At 47.1% G+C, this 16,022-nt stretch overlaps 1 protein-coding gene across 2 annotated transcripts in view; it reads left to right on the top strand.

Moving 5' to 3' along the window:
• The first annotated feature begins 2,867 nt into the window (after positions 1-2,867).
• The window catches only part of Glt1d1 (glycosyltransferase 1 domain containing 1), a 66,509-nt gene continuing 53,354 nt past the window's right edge, over positions 2,868-16,022 (top strand). The window contains exons 1-2 of one of the 2 annotated variants that reach the window (XM_040731464.1): positions 2,868-3,152; positions 10,151-10,299. In XM_040731464.1, the coding sequence (XP_040587398.1) occupies positions 3,085-3,152; positions 10,151-10,299 (217 nt within the window). In that variant the 5' untranslated portion in view covers positions 2,868-3,084. The remainder of the gene's footprint in view (positions 3,153-10,150; positions 10,300-16,022) is intronic. The other variant, XM_040731465.1, reaches the window with a different exon arrangement.

Raw genomic sequence — 16,022 nt, forward strand, 5'->3', positions numbered from 1 at the left:
ACCCCACCCACTAGCACAGAGCCTTTGCTGCCCTTGTCCAGAGAGCCCAATGTGTACTCCAATCTCACCATAAATTTTGCAGGGGACACACGCATTCTGACCCCCCACAGCGCTGGTATTTTGAAAGGAGCTTTTTCCTATAGCCGAGACAGACATCCTGACAGGAGGCCACCTCCCCAGTGCATTATGGGACACCTTATGGAAGGAGGACCAAGGGGCAGCCAGCCAGCAGGGACAGTGGCCATACACCAGGTGGAACCAGGGGAAGGGCAACCCCAGAAGGAGAAATGTTGACAGCCACCAGCAGCAAGGAGCCAATAGAGAAGCCCAGAGAAGTGGTTCTCAGCCTGTGGGGCAAGACACTCATGGGGCTTGCATACCAGATATTTATATTACAGTTCACAACATTACAGTTATAAAGTAGAAACAAAATGATTGTATGGTTGGGGGGGCTCACCACAACTTGAGGAACTTTTATTAAAGGGTTGCAGCATCAGGAATGTGGGGAAGCACTTTCCTAGAGTGTCCAAGGGGGTGCTGCCCAGATGACACTCTGACCTCTGAGCTTTATTCTTTGGATCCCTGAAGAAGGCCTCTCTGCTGCTGAAAGAGTCCAAGGCAAGCTATGGGGAGAAAATGGCTCAGGTGTTTGGTTGGTTTGTCTGTTTTGATTTGATTTTTGAGACAGGGTCTTACTTTGTATCCCCAGCTGGCCTAGAACTCACTCTATAGACCAGACTGGCCTCAAACTCACAGAAATCTGTGTCTGCCTCCATATTGCAGGGTATTAAAGGTGTGTACCACTATAGCCAGCTTCAACCCCCCCTTTTAAAAACACAGCACAGGAGGTGGTGCACACTTTTAATCCCAGCATTGAGAGGCAGAGGCAGGCAAATCTCTGAGTTCGAAGCCAGCCTGATCTACAGAGTGAGTTTCAGGATGGCCAGGGCTACACAAAGAAACCCTGTATTGAAAAACTAAACCAAGTCAACCAAGTAAACAACAACAACAAAAATAAAACACACCTTTAATCCCAGAACTGGAGGCAGAGGCAGGCAGAGTTTGAGGCCAGCCTGGTCTACAGAGTGAGTTTCAGGACAGAAGTGTTGCACAGCAAGACCCCGTCTCAAAAAACAACACAAAAACAAAAACCAAGTGTCTCAGAAAGTTACCTAATCAGGCCTTGAATTTTCCATCCTCCTGCTTCAGCATCTCGATCAGCAGGTGGGTTTATAAGTGTGTATCATCATATTAGACTTGCACCAACTGAGGTCATATTAATTTCTTCTGTTGACTTATAGATTTAGATTATGATGACCGAGGTGACTCCTCTCCCATTTTTCTCTGGTAAACAAGCTTTAACAGTGTGTCCCAGGAGGGCAGCATTTCCCAGCTTCCTTGTATCCTCAAAGCGTCCATACAGTCACTAAGAAAACACCATCAAGGATCCTGTGGATTTTCAGGAATATGCTTTAAAAATGAAATGCATCATTCTGAGGGCATCATTTTTTCCCTTCCTTCCTTCCTTCTTGCTGCCTACAATATGAATGTGATGGATGGTTGATCTCCAGATTCAAAGATAAATTCTGGGAGGCTGAGGTCCTGAGTTCAAGTCCCAGAACCCACATCAGACAGTTCACAACCCATTGTAACTCCAGCTCTATAGGATTTGATAGCCTCTTCTGGCCTCCACAGGCACCCAAACACCACACACACACACACACACACACACACACACACACACACACACACACACACCACTAATTTTTTTTAAAGAAAAGTTAGAAAAAGCAAGTCCCAGCAGCCTTGACTGAGGAGAAAGAAGAATCCAGTAATTGTATAATATATAAATACAAAAATCTTCCCTTGCTCCTTCCTTGTGGAGAGGCAGGACAATTGGTCCCACTGTCCCCCAGCAGGGCAGGCTGTGTCCATTGGCAAATCAGGAGCCAGTGTATTGCAGAGCTGGGCTGGGAGAATCCCACACAAGGCTTCCAGGCACCTACTGACTGTCCTTTCCCCTTTGAAGCTGTTACGGGGTTATAGAGGGTGGGAAGAAGTTGATTTCAGGGGTTATTAACTTCAAAATATTGGTTCTGTAATACTGCTTAGCTTTAATTATTGCACATGTCTTTGTGAAATAGCATGAATCCTCCCAAAAGTCATGTTGTCAGAGGGTTCTTTCTGTCTCGTCCCCACCCTTCCTGCTTCCTGCTCAGAGGCACTCAGTGCAAGAGGCTCTCAGTCCTGGGCTGCCCACAGACCTAGGCTAGCTTCCCATCACAGTCCTCAAGAAGCTGCCCTTTGGGGCTGGGGATATGGCTCAGTGCAGAGAATAATAGGCTAGCAAGCAAGAAATGCTGACCTGCTGGAGGCCGACTTTCCTGCTTCCTCAGAACCTTGTTGCAGCAATCCTTCTGTCTCAGTCTCGGTATTGCTGGAACTGCAAACCTGCACCCCCGAACATGGCTCCCCAGGCGGCCTTCCCTGTTATGATTCTGTCCTCCATTCTCTTCCACCGGAAGTTCACTGAACTTAGTTCAGGGATGCCAGGGTCTGAGAAAAGGATGAACTGCCTGTCCTATGCCCTAAGGCTTCAGAGTTCAGGGCATCCTCAGGTCCAAGGTCCCCTCAAATATAAGATTGTGCAGAGTAAGGCTCGAACCCCCTCTCCGCTCTTGCACCTCACATCTCACCTGGTCCTGGGGGAGGCAGTCTCAGTCTCCTAGTCTACATGTTGCATGTGGGAGCCCACTCATGGCCCCTGGAACAGTGGACACCCCTCGCCTTCCTGAGCTCGTGGATGCCTGACACCAGGGCTCGAGACCCCCTCCCTACCCGCTAGTCTCCTCTGTCCTTATCCCTCCCCTCCCTCCCTCCTCTCCCCCCTTCTCTTTCGTTCCCTCTCCTTTCCTCCCCTCCCCTCCCCTCCTTTCCCTTCCCTACTCTATCTTTCCCCCTTTCCTTCCCCCTTACCCTCCCAGTTCCTGAACCTGCAGCTCCGCCTGGGAGCGGAGGGAGGGGCTGAGTCCATTTGGACTCCAGGCCCTGGGGCCTGGTGGCTCAGTCCTTGGCGGTAGCGACATGCGACTCCTGTTCCTGGCGGTGCTGCGGCCACACACTGGCAATGCGGTCACGGCCGAGCGCTTGCGGTATGTTACACGGGGCCTGAGCATCCTTCGCCTGGGGATGCCGGGCTGGGCCTGGCACCGGAGCTGCGCGTGCACAAACGGCTGGGGCCATGGGCGCAGGTGCCGCGCGAGGGGGCTGCAGCTTTGATCCTAGCTGCCGCTACCCTGTCTGGCTATTGTGAGTGCCCTAGGGTGCGACAAAGGGGCAGCCTGAGCCAGCGCTGGCGGGGTTGGGGCGGGGAGGGGGTGGGGAGGACGAGGGTGGAGGGACTCAGAAGCTCCGCTAAGGCCTCAAGGCAGACAGAGATGGGGTTTGGGCAGAGTGGCCTGGGATGCGAAGCGGGGACCCACGTGGCTGGAGAATGGCACAGTCCGGTGAAAGGTAGAGCTGCATAGCTGAAGAAAGGCATGGAGTCCTGGTGGATGGTCCAGCACGTGCAGGGATCCAGGGTCCACGTTCTGAGGCTGCTGTTCCCTGCCTGCACCTCCCATCTGATTCTCTTCTGGACGCTCAGCTTATCTTGTTAGGTCTTTTGCTTTGTGTGTTTACCTGGGACAGAAGCCTGGAGCCAGACAAGGCCGGGAAGGCGGGTCCATTCACCTTGCCTGCATCAAGCTGGGTTGAACTCTTAGCAGTGGAAGGTAGATGCTTACGTGCCCGGTCGCCCTATAAGTTAGCTGGCTCCCCACTCCTCTATCTCCCCCCTGCACCTCCCCCCTCCACTTGCTTCAAGAAATTTCCCAATGGCTTTCCCCTCTGTGGGTCTGTTTCCTCATCACGGGAAAGAGCCTTTGAGGCCACTCCAGCCCTCACAGGTCACGTTCAGCTAGGAAATGTTACAGTTCCTCTCAAGATTGCAGTGAACAACCGGTGGAGGGTGGATGCTCTCCTGAAGTTTCTTGGAGAAAAGACAGGGTTTTGTTTTTTTTGTGAGTGCCCCCCCCATCTAGTTCACTCATTGGGTTCTCTGGGCGCTGATTTTAGACAGCTCTTTGCAGCCCAAGAGAGGCAAGGAGAATAAACAGGCAAATCATTCCAGAGGGTGACTGGTGCTGTCAAGCAACTGAAACCAGGCTGGGGATGTGGCTAAGTTGGTAGAGTGTTTGCCAAGCAAGTGTGCTTGAATCCCTGGATTCTAGTCCCAGCACTGCATAAACCAGCTATGGTGGTACATGCCTATAACCCTAGTCATTTGGGAGGCGAAGGCAGGAGGATCCGAAATTCAAGGTCATCCTCTGCCACTACTAAGTTCCGGGTCAGATAGCTACTTGAGATCCTGTGTGAAAAACAAAACAATACGACCTTAGCGATGGAGGGGCTCCTTCAGGCAATAGGGTCCAGGCTGTGCTCTCTGTAGAAGGAACATGCAAGCTAAGACCAGAGGGAGGTATCCACCCAGATCTGGGAAGATGCGTCTGGAAGGGCTAACGATAACACAGGTCCTGAGGCCAGTGCAAACTGGAGCTGTTCAAGATATAGAAGGTTGGTGAGAGACATCCAGCTGTCTTGTGCACGTGGTGGGAGGAACAGATTGTGTTTAAGACTAGCATTTAAACATTAAGCACATGTTAGCTAACATTTGACTCCGTGGGTGGGAAAAGGTCCAAGGTTCTCTGGAATGAACCGATCGTCAATAAATGAAATAGAAAACATGCCTGAATTTATTATTACGTGCAAGGATACCATCACAGAATATAATTACTCATTGACCTAGAAGTGTGTATGCCCTTTTCTATGGTGGAAGCGGGCTTGGAGAATGTGTGCCCTTCCTAAGGGGATTGGCAAATGATATGGGGGGGGGCTTGGTGGGCTTACATAAGCTCACATTGCCCTGGGATGAAGTTGTAGACTCACAGAACAGTGAATAGCTGTAAATGATTCCTAGTAATACTGGATGGTACCAAAGTCAGACACAATGGGATATAACAAAGGGCTGTTCATCCATAATGACGTTATGGGACACGAGGATCACAGTGTGAGCTCCCCTTAAGTGACAACCTGTCCTCAATAAGCCAATTAAGGAGTCAAAACCACAAAGTTCTAATTACTCGGCCTCATAGAAACTTTAGCACAATGGTAATAGGTCTGGTCCATGCTAGGCAAAACTTTGAACTTCTGACCCTCTTACCTTTACCTCTTGAGTGCGTGGATTGTAGGCATGTGCGGCCACATCCTACCACAAGAAGTTTCCTGACCTTTGTTTCAAACCATATGGGGCAGTTCCCACTGAGCACAGCGTCTGTAGCACTCCTGAGAGTCTCTGGAAAATGCTGACAAGTGCCGCGTACCCTCAGCCCTCAGGAGCACATACTGTTAAGGCCAGGTTGGCATAGGGCAGAGAGTGTTGCACCAGAATTGTCACAGAGAGAGCCGGACTTTGTGCAGTGGGTGGCAGCTGCTCTTACCTCACCCAGGGCAAGCTAGTGAGAAAACATGTTTTGCTTTTTGTGTTTTTTTCCCTCTAAACCCTGAGATGAGGTACCTTTGGGAAAGGGAGCAATCTGAAGCCTCCTGGGGCAGACATCACCTGCAGCCAGGAATCACTTTCCATTCACCACAGCTCTCGTCACGTCCCCCCTGAGCTCTGCCACAACTGCCAGGCCTTTAGGTAGGAAAACTTAAGCAAGAACCTGTGAGGGGTAAGTTTAGGTAGGAAAACTTAAGCAAGAACCCGTGAGGGGAAGTTTTCAGGTTTTTGCCCTAGAGGAATGTAGTGAAATCACTGTATCAAAATGCCGGAGCGAGGTCAGAGGAGGAAAGCAGAACTTTGCCTGAGGATTTCAGACCTCTGAGTGTGAAGGGCTTGGCCCTCCTCGGAACCCATTAAGCTATGAGCCGTAGATTGATTCATCAGCAACATCAGTCAACACCCAAAGACTACACATGCTGTAACACACACACACACACACACACACACACACACACACACACACACACACCTTCAACATATGAACTTCTGCGGGGGCATCTCACACCCAAACCATTACACAGACTCAGGAAATCATGGCTTCCTGGGAAGCACTGGTAAAGACACTTTTATCTGTCTTAAGTAACAGATGTTGGAAATCAGTCAGCATTTTAGACATTTGGCAAATGAGTAAAAGGCAAGGGGAGTCCTCACATAGAAGAGCTGATCCTCACAGCCCTTGTACCCTGAAGCCAGCTGCCAAGCAACCAGAGCCGTGCCTATTTGTCAGAACCAAGCACGGCCATTTGGAAGAAGGTTCAGGCATGTAAATGCCCAGAGCATTACCTAATTATATGTGAGCCTCTGACAGAGAAGTGCAGGGTGATGACAACCCAGGAAAGGGACTTGGCCTGTGCTATAACAGCATCTGGGAAGGCTCCCTGCAGAAGTGCCCCTTCCTTTTCCCTCCGAGACATCCTTGTCACACCATAAAATCCACCCTTGAAAAGTGTGTGATTCATGGCACTGGAGAGATAATTCAGAGGCAAGGAACACTTGTTGTTCTAGCAGAGGACCCAGGTTCAGTTCCTAGCACCCACATGGTGACTAAGAACCATCTGTAGTTCCAGTTTCAGAGAACCAGTGCCCTCTTCTGACCTCTTAGGGTATTGCATGCATGTGGTGTACACACATACATGCAGGCAAAACCCCCATTCATGTGTAACAAATCTAAAATATATATAAAAAAAGAAAGTGTACAATTCAAGGGATGGATTCCAGGGCCTTATGCATGTTAGGCTAGTGCTCTACTGCTCAGATACATCTCCAGTCCTTTATTTTTGTCATTGTTTTGTGTCATGGTCTCCTCTATCCTGAAAGGCACTATTCAGTCCAGATGGGTCTCAAACTCACAGAGACCCCCTTGCCTTGGTCTCCCAGGTTCTGGGATATCGTGTTTGTAGCACCATGCATGGATTTAATTTCCTTGTGCTAGATTTTATTTCCTGTAAACATAGGCATTGTCAATTATGGAAATTCTCATCTGTGACACACAGAAGCAATTAAGTTTTATTATTCACAGGAATAAGAAGAGGGCTGTAGGGACTCTGGAGATACGGCTCAGTGGTTAACAGTGTTTAATCCTTTTGCAGAGGACCCAAGTTCAGTTCCCAGTATCCACATGGTGGCTCACAACCACTTATAACTAGAGTTCTATTTAGTCTGCTGCCCCCTTCTGGCAACTGTGGGTACTACATGCACATGGCACACATGCACACATATAGACAATTTAAAAATCACTTAAACAAATCTTTTAAAAGTATAGATAGGGCTGTTGCTGGGTGGAGGTAGATGGAATGATTTCTAATCTTAATTCATAAATATGCAAATTGGTTTCACCTCTTCCTGAATCATTTATTAAAGTCTCTCTCTCTACATATGTGTGTGTGTGTGTGTGTACATGTGCATGTGTGCATGTGTGTGTGTCTGTGTATTATAGCTCCTTATGCTATGAAAGAAAAGCACAATTCCTTAGGCATAATATATACTTTGTGAATTTATTATTGAATTGAGTAATTATCTGACAGAAGGAATAAGGACAAAGCAATTTGAGAGTGCTATAAGTCATCTAGCCACCAGGGTAAAATTTCAGTCCACAGAGTATGAAGATTGAGCATTTTTTGATTTAGAATGTTTGTGAGGTCATTCAGTGAGTGTCACAATGCTGTTTAAAGGACGTTTAGTAGATGAAGAGCAACTTGGTGATCATGACTCTCATTATCCATGACAAGGCTCCCTTTCCCTTTCTTCCATATGGATCCAGCAGGTCATCCATCTCTCAGGCACTCATTCTCCAGCAGACTGGAACCTCGTTGCCATTTGTCAACAGCTTCTCATTTCCTACAGCTCTTGGGAGACGGAATAGCAGTCCCTCACTTCTGCTCAGGGCACATAGAAGTCTGACTCTTAGGCAATGGCTGCGGCATCAGCAGGCTTCCTCCTGGAGTGCTGTCCCCACACACAGTAGAGTGTGCTGTCCCCACACACAGTAGAGTGTGCTGTCCCCACACACAGTAGAGTGTGCTGTCCCCACACACAGTAGAGTGTGCTGTCCCCACACACAGCAGAGTGTGGGAGGGCAATGTACTGACCTACAGTGACTGATCAAACTGAACGGTGAAAATGGTACAGCTAGCTTATACAATGTGAGCCAGGCACAGTGACACAGGTTTGTTATCCCGGCTACCTAGGAGGAAGAGACAGGAAGACTGCAGGTTCAAGGCCAGCCTAGCAACCTGGTGAAGCTCTGGTAATGTAATTCAATGATGAAATCTGTTGAATCTCCCATACTAGAAAATAAATAATACCCAAATAAATAAAAGAATAAAAATAAAAATACAACGTACTTCAGTCCTCAGACTCATGTTTTGCTTTTTTATTTTTTTAAATAATTTTCTTTATTTTATGTGCATTGGTGTGAAGGTATCAGATCTACTGGAACTGTAGTTACAGACAGTTGTGAGCTGCCATGTGGGTGCTGGGAATTGAACCTGGGTCCTTTGGAAGAACAGCCAGTGCTCTTAACCACTCAGCCATCTCTCAGCCCCCTTGTTTTTTTATTTTAAAAGAACTTTTTTAGATTAAAAATTATTGCACACACACATGCATACATGCATGCATACATGCATGCACACGCAAGTGCTATATGTGTGTAGTTTCCACAGCAACCAGAAAAGGGTGTAGATCCTCTGAAACTGGAGTTATAGATTGCTGTGAACCACAGATAGGTGCTAGGATTTGAATCTGGATTCTCTGCAAGAGCAGCCAATGTTCCAACCTCCAAGCCATCTCTCCAGCTCCAGACTTGCTTTGTTTGCACAATGCCATTAGCATGTTATGTATTTACAAAGAGATGTTATCATTCACATGCTAGCGCAGGGGATGAGTCTCATGCTGTGCCCCAGAGTGAGCATGGCACTGAGGACTCCTCAGTCTGCTGCTTCTTCCCAAGGCCTTGTGGCTTTCACAGCGCATTTGGATACCAGATGACCCATGCTAGCCCAGTCTTGCTTATGGCAACAAAAAAACCTGAGCCTGAGTAACCTTATAAAGAAAAAAGGTTTTATTGAACTCTTACTTCTGGAGATTCAAGGTGGGGGCCCACACCGGGGAACAGTCTTAACATTGTTTTAAATCACATTGATTTATTATGTATTTAATGTAGAGCAGGAAGTATGGGGTGGGGCAGTCTCACCTGCCATATGCATGGCTTACATATGGAGGTAAGAGGACAACTTAGAACAGTTGGTTCTCAACTTCCACTGTGTGAATCATAATAGGATCAAATTCAGGTTGTTAGGTTCGGCAGCAAGTGCCTTTATACCATGGGGCCATCGTGCCTGTCCCTTGAAATATTTCTTCAATAAGTAAGTGACAGGAGTTGGAGAGATGGCTCTGTGGTTAAGAGCATTGGTGGCTCTTTTTTGTGTGTTTTTCAAGACAGGGTTTCCCTGTGTAGCTTTGGAGCTTGTCCTGGAACTAGCTCTTGTAGACCTCACAGAGATCTGCCTGCCTCTGCCTCCCAAGTGCTGGGATTAAAGGCATGCGCCACCACCACCTGGCTGCGTTGGTGGCTTTTGCAGAGGCACCCACATGGCAGCTCGCCATCATGTAGAACCCCAGTTCTGGTGGATCTGACACCTTCTAACCTCTGCAGGCACCAGGCATCATATGTGTCGTGCAGACACACATGCAGACAAAACACTCATACACATAAAATGAAATTTAAAAGAAATGAGTGACATCGACCTAGAAGATGCACCCCAGGCACCTTCTATAGTGACAGGACAGCAAACAAAGGAGACAATGGAATTAAGTGCAGCCAGAGCTTTGGGGTAGTCCAATACCACTGAATGTGGTGAGAGGCTCGCTGTGTCTCAAAGTTGGTTACATCGGCCTCGATCCCAACCACAGTCTGAGGTCTTGCAGGCTGGAGAGTGGATGGTTGCGGCCATCACCTCAAGCTTCCATCTGTGTTTCAGTACAGAACCGACTCTAAGTCCTTAACCAAAATGGCAACTCCAACTTTTCCCTCTCTCTGTTTAAATTAAGGGACCACCTGGAAGCTGCGGGCCACATGTGCGTTCTGAGAGATGCCTTTGACTTTGAAAGCCCATCTGACATTGCCAACCTCATCACGGCTGAGAACCTGGAAGCAGCCCTAGCCCTTCACCTCTACCGAGGAGGTAGACTACTACAAGGTATCCCTCTCAAGCTTTCAGAGTCACACAGGGGGAATGCTGAAAAATACCTGTGACCCAAAGACAAACTGAAGGGTGATACAAGGTCTCCATTTTTTTTTTCTACCAAGCGATTTTTAACCTTGATGGTATCTTTACTGTAAAATTATTTGAATGCCATCCTAAGGCCAGCCACGGTGGCACATGCCTATATTCACGGCACATGGTCTCTCACAAAGCTGTGGTTTCCCTGGGTCAGAGCATCTGTGTCTATGGTATCTCACTCTCTCAGCTGTGACCAGGAGGGTTCTTTCCTCCCTACCTGCATGGGTGGTGTGTTTCAGTTTATTGCCCTGTTGCTGACAACTTTAAGAGAGAAAGGGTTTGGGTTTTTTTTTTTTTGGCTTAGGGTTCCTGGTTACAGTCCACCACTGAGAAGTCAAGGCAGGAACATGAAGCAGCCAGTCACATCACATCCAAAGTCAAGAGAAACAAATGCATGTACATTTCCTACAAATGCCCCCTTTCTATATTTATTTACAGTTCAGGATTCCCTGCCTAGGGAGTGGCAACACCTACAGTGGGCTGGGTCTTCCCACATCAATTAAACCAAGACAGTCTCAACACGGACACACCCATAGGCCAAGCTGACCTAGACAAACCCTCACTGAGACTCTCTGCCCACATAATTCCACGTTGTGTCAAGCTGACAATTGCAATGAGAGCTATCAAAGTAGCTTTAGACATAGTGGTCAGCTCCTCCTGTAAAGAGCATTCTAGGGAGACCAAGTTAGAAGCTACTTTCCCTTCTATGACTCAGCCTCCAAAATCACCTAGCATGCCAGGCGTACCCGGGGAGGGAGGTGCCTAGAGTTCCCAGCACTCAGGAAGTAGAGGCAGGAAGATTCCAGTTTTGAGGCCAACTTAGGACCATCTCGTGACACCTGGACTCAGAAAATGAAAGTTAAAGTCTTCCAGTAAATTCCATAGTGTCCTGTCAACATCCAGGGGTCAGCTACTAAGCTGAACATCAGAATGAGGGGGTGACCACCCTGGAGTTTGGCCATGGCTAACACACACACACACACACACACACACACACACACACACACACACACACACACACACACATATATATATATATATATGTATATATATATATATGCACAGCTCCAGCTACACACGGCATAACTGAGGGCATGCACATACATACTGTGCATCTTGATGTAACACCTGATAAATCTGAGGATTCCCTCCCACAACAGCATATGTACATGTCACTCATCCTTCACTCTTCACTCTTCTTTCTTTGTGTGTGTGTGTGGTGTACATATATGTATGTAGGTGTATATTTGCGTCTCTTTAGGCCTGAAGTTGGTGTCTGTTCTCAATTGCTTCTCTACATTATTTTTATTATTTTCTTACATTAATTTTTATTTATCTTTTGTGATGGTGGGGGTAGCACAGCACACATGCCATAGTGCATACGGAAGTCAGATAGCAAATTGTAGGAAGTTGGTTCTCTCTCCCCACCATGTAGAAGTCATGGTCAATGTATGCTACCAGCTCCTAGGTTAGCCTGGAGGCCAAAGGGCTATGCGATATTTTGTTTTGATCAACACTGACAAAATTGTTATTGAAGTTTAGGTGAGGCAAGGACCTATTTCACCTCACTCTGGCCCAGTTGCTGGTTTGTTTTTTATTTGTTTTATTTTTTTAAGACAGGGTTTCTCTGTGTAGCTGTGGCTAGTCTGGAACACCCTCTGTAGTCCAGGCTGGCCTTGAACTCACAGAGATCCACCTGCCTCTGCCCCCCCACACCCCAATTTCTGGTATTAAAGGCGTGCACCACCACCACCTGGCTTGTTTTTTTCGTTTTGTTTGTTTTTAATTTTTATGCTTAATCCTATCACTCTTGACCTCTGCTTCACATAAACATGAAGATGTCCTGCTCTGTTTGCTTCTGAGTTAGGAGGAAATAGTCCTCTCTGATGTAAACCTGTCGAAGAGGGAAAAAGATCAACGCCTGATTTAACCAATGCTGAGGCAACACTGAGCTTGGGGCACTTCAAGCAGCTTTTCACGTGTTAACTTCTAGCTGTTCTCTGCACGGAAGGCAAACATCACTTATTTCTCTGGCATATAGTTTTGCTCATTTGACTGCTTTTTTTTTCCTTTTTTGGTTTTTCGAGACAGGGTTTCTCTGTTTTGGAGGCTGTCCTGGCACTTGCTCTGTAGATTCAAGTTGACTGCTTATTTTGAGACAAGATCTCATGTAGTCCAAGCTGTTGTGACACTTTTGATACAGCTAAGGATGAAAACCCTGATCCTCTTGCCCCCATGATTCTAGTGCTGGGATTATAGGTGTGCACCCCCTACACCTGCATTCTTTCCAATGCTGGGGATCGAACCCAAGGATTTGTGTGCGTTCCTGGCAAGCACTCTACCAATGGAGCTATATTCCCAGCTGAATTTGTGTAGTAACTGAATCTACATGTGGCCATAATGACTTGTATAGATGGAATTTTGCTTTTTTTTAATCTTTAAAAATTGTTTTTAGCTGGACGTGGTGGTGCATGCTTTTAATATCAGCACTTAAGAGACAGAGACTGGAAGATCTCTGTGAGTTCGAAGGCGGCCTGGTCTACAGTACCAAGTTCCAGGACATCCAGGGCTACATAGAGAGACCGTGTCTCAACAAGATCGAAAATTGTATTAGTTTATGTGTATGAGTGCTTTGCCTGCGTACATGTCTATGCGCCATGTGTGTGCCTGGGACCCCAAGGGGCCTGAAGAGGGTGTCAGATCCCCCCTTAAGACTGGAGATATAGATGGTTGTGAGCCTCCAGGGTGCTGGGAATCAAACCTGGGTCCTTTGCAAGAGCAGCCAGTGTTCTTAACCAAGGAGCCATCTCTTCAGCTCCACTTTTCTCTTCAAATTACTTTACATTACAGTTTTGTTTTTAGGTTTCTGAGCCAGGGTTTCTCCGTGTCACTTTCAAGTCTGTCCTGGAATTCCCTCTGCAGACCTCACAGAAATCTGCCTACCTCTGCCTCCCGAGGGCTGGGATTAAAGGCATGAGCCACCACTACCTGGATTAAATTACTTTTTCTTTTAAAGTGATCTGTGTGTAAAAGATTTTTTTCTGTGTACAAATCAATCTGTTTTTCAAGTGTTTAATGACAACTTTATAGTTGTCCTTATCTAAGAGACAATATAGCTAGGGCACTGTGCAGGGTGCATTCTGGGAACTCTTTCATACGCTTTAACTAGCATATAAAACAGACAACATAAGAGTTAATTTGATGTAGGCTACAGAGCTTAAATGAAGTCTTAAGAATACGCCTTAGGCTGGAACCTAATAAGGAAGCAGCTAGGGTCAAGCGGCAAGGAGGAGATTAACCAGTCTTTAATGATATCCCATGACTGGGTATGGCCCCAATCCAAATGCCCCGCCCCATATATAATTGTTCTTTAGTTTTGAATCGAAATCATGCACCACTCATACTTTGGTTGTCTTTAAGTCTTAAATTGTAGTGGTCTGTTTCACAGGGCGTGTGTCACAGCACGCATGTGAGAGGTCAGAAGACAGCTGTGTGGTGTCTGTTCTCTCCTGCCATGTTAGACCCAAGAATGGAACCCAGGTCATCAGGCTTGGTGACAAGAACCTTTACCCAATGAACCATCTCCCTGGCCCATGGTTGTCTGTTATTTTTGTCATTGTTTTGGGCTTTTGAGACAGGGTCTCATGTGGCCCAGGGTGGCCTTGAAGTCACAATTTATGTAAGGTTGGCCTTAACCTGCTGGTCTTCTTTCCTCCTCTTCCCAAATGCTGGGGTAACAGGGGACACCAGCACACTCAGGTTTTCTAAGGCAGGGTCTTACATTTTACAGCCCAGGGTAGTCTAGAACTCACTATGTAGCCCAGGCTGGGCTTGAGCTCCTGACAACCCTCCTAACCTTCAGTTTTCTGCTCTTACCTGAAATAAAGTAAAAAAAAAAAACCCTCCATTTGCCAGGTCTCTCACAACAATGGGTTGTGAGTGACCACACCTTTTAAAAACAATGTTTATTACTTTTTTCAATTGAAAAAATTACACGTATGGACGTTCTGCCTGCATACATGCACAGATATGTCCCACATGTACCCCAGGTGCCCACAGAAACTGCAAGAAGGTAGTAGATCTCTGGAACCAGAGTCACAGATAGCTGTGAGCTGCCATGTGGATGCTGGGAATCAAACCTGGGTCCTGTGCAAGAGCAGCAGCGCTGTTCACTGCTGAACCATCTCCAGCCCTGGCATTTATTTTCACATGTGGGTGTTTGTCTCCACCATACGCATGCTGTGCCTTTGGATGCCAGAAGAGGGCATCAGTGCGCCTGGAACTGGAGCTGCCAACTGTTGGATTGAAAACAGGTGCTAAGAATCCTGGGTCCTCTGGAAGAATGGCTGATGATACTCCCGACCATCCATCCCATCTCTCCAGTCCTGAATGACGACATCCTATTTCCATGTTTTGTCTCAGACCCAGTGTGTGATGAACTGGGTTTTTTTTTTTTTTTTTTTTTTGAGACAAGGTCTCACTCTGTAGCCTTAGCTGACCTGGAACTCACTGGCTTTGTTTGTAGACCAGTCTGATCTGGGACTCAGAGAGTGCTAGGATTAATGACATGGCTCAAACAGGATGAACTAAATTCAAGGATATTTTTAGGCTGGATGTGATGGAGCAATCCAAGCAGAGGCAGGCGGATCTCTGAGTTCTAGGCCAGCTAGGTCTATGTGGCAAGTTCAGTTCAGAATGTTGTGTTTGCATCCAGGGCCAGGGATGCCACTCAGAACCTGTTCAAAGTCCTCCAGTTTCAATGGCTGGCTCTAGAAGCTGGACATCATGAGGGATGGACCATGCCTGGTGACCTCCAGGTACCAGTGTCTATTCCTCAAGGCTTTCTGAGTTGCTGTTAGCTGGAGGATGATAAACAGGGTCTTCTCCTGTCACCAGTTTCATTTAAGCTCTTTGCTTTCTTCCCAGGATGGGCGAGCTTAGCTTTGATGGGTGGTGGCAAATGATGTTTTTCTGTGGTTAAAATGGAAAGCAAATTAATCTGGAAACTAGTCCTGACAACCACGGGCGAGACTTGGCATGATTAATCTCAGCGTGGGTTTTTTCATTTTACAGATATTTATTTGTGTGTGTGTGTGTGTGTGTGTGTGTGTGTGTAGTGTAGTGCAGTGTATTGGTGTTGGTGGTGGGTGTGGTCACAGTGTTGGTGGGCGTGGTCATGGTTGATGCTGGGAGAAATCTTTGTGGAAGTTAGAGGATAACTCAAAAGGAGTTGCTTCTCTCCTTCCACCATGTGAGTCTCAGGGATGGGACTCAGAGCGTCAAGCATGGGGTGACATTTGTCTTTGTCTGCAGGACCATCTCGAGATGGGCCCTCAGTGCAGGTTTCTAACAGTGCTATCTGTGATCCCTCTGGAGAGTTGAACAGAGCGAAACTGACACCAAAACACACCACATTTAAGAGGCTGGGGCTCAGGAGGTAGAGTGTTTGTCCCACATGCACAAAGCCTTGATTTCAATCTCTAGAGGGACATAAACGGAATGTGGCAGTGCTCCTGGGACATCTCAGCCCTCTGGCCCATCCTGGGTGGAAGCCTGAGGGTCAAGAGTTCGAAGTCGTCTTCAGGGACATAAGTTCCAGTCCAGCCTGCCTCAAAAATAACAAAGATGATTCACTAGGT

The sequence above is a fragment of the Mesocricetus auratus genome, unplaced genomic scaffold (assembly GCF_017639785.1).
Source record: "Mesocricetus auratus isolate SY011 unplaced genomic scaffold, BCM_Maur_2.0 Super-Scaffold_100025, whole genome shotgun sequence".
NCBI classification, from domain to species: Eukaryota; Metazoa; Chordata; class Mammalia; order Rodentia; family Cricetidae; genus Mesocricetus; species Mesocricetus auratus.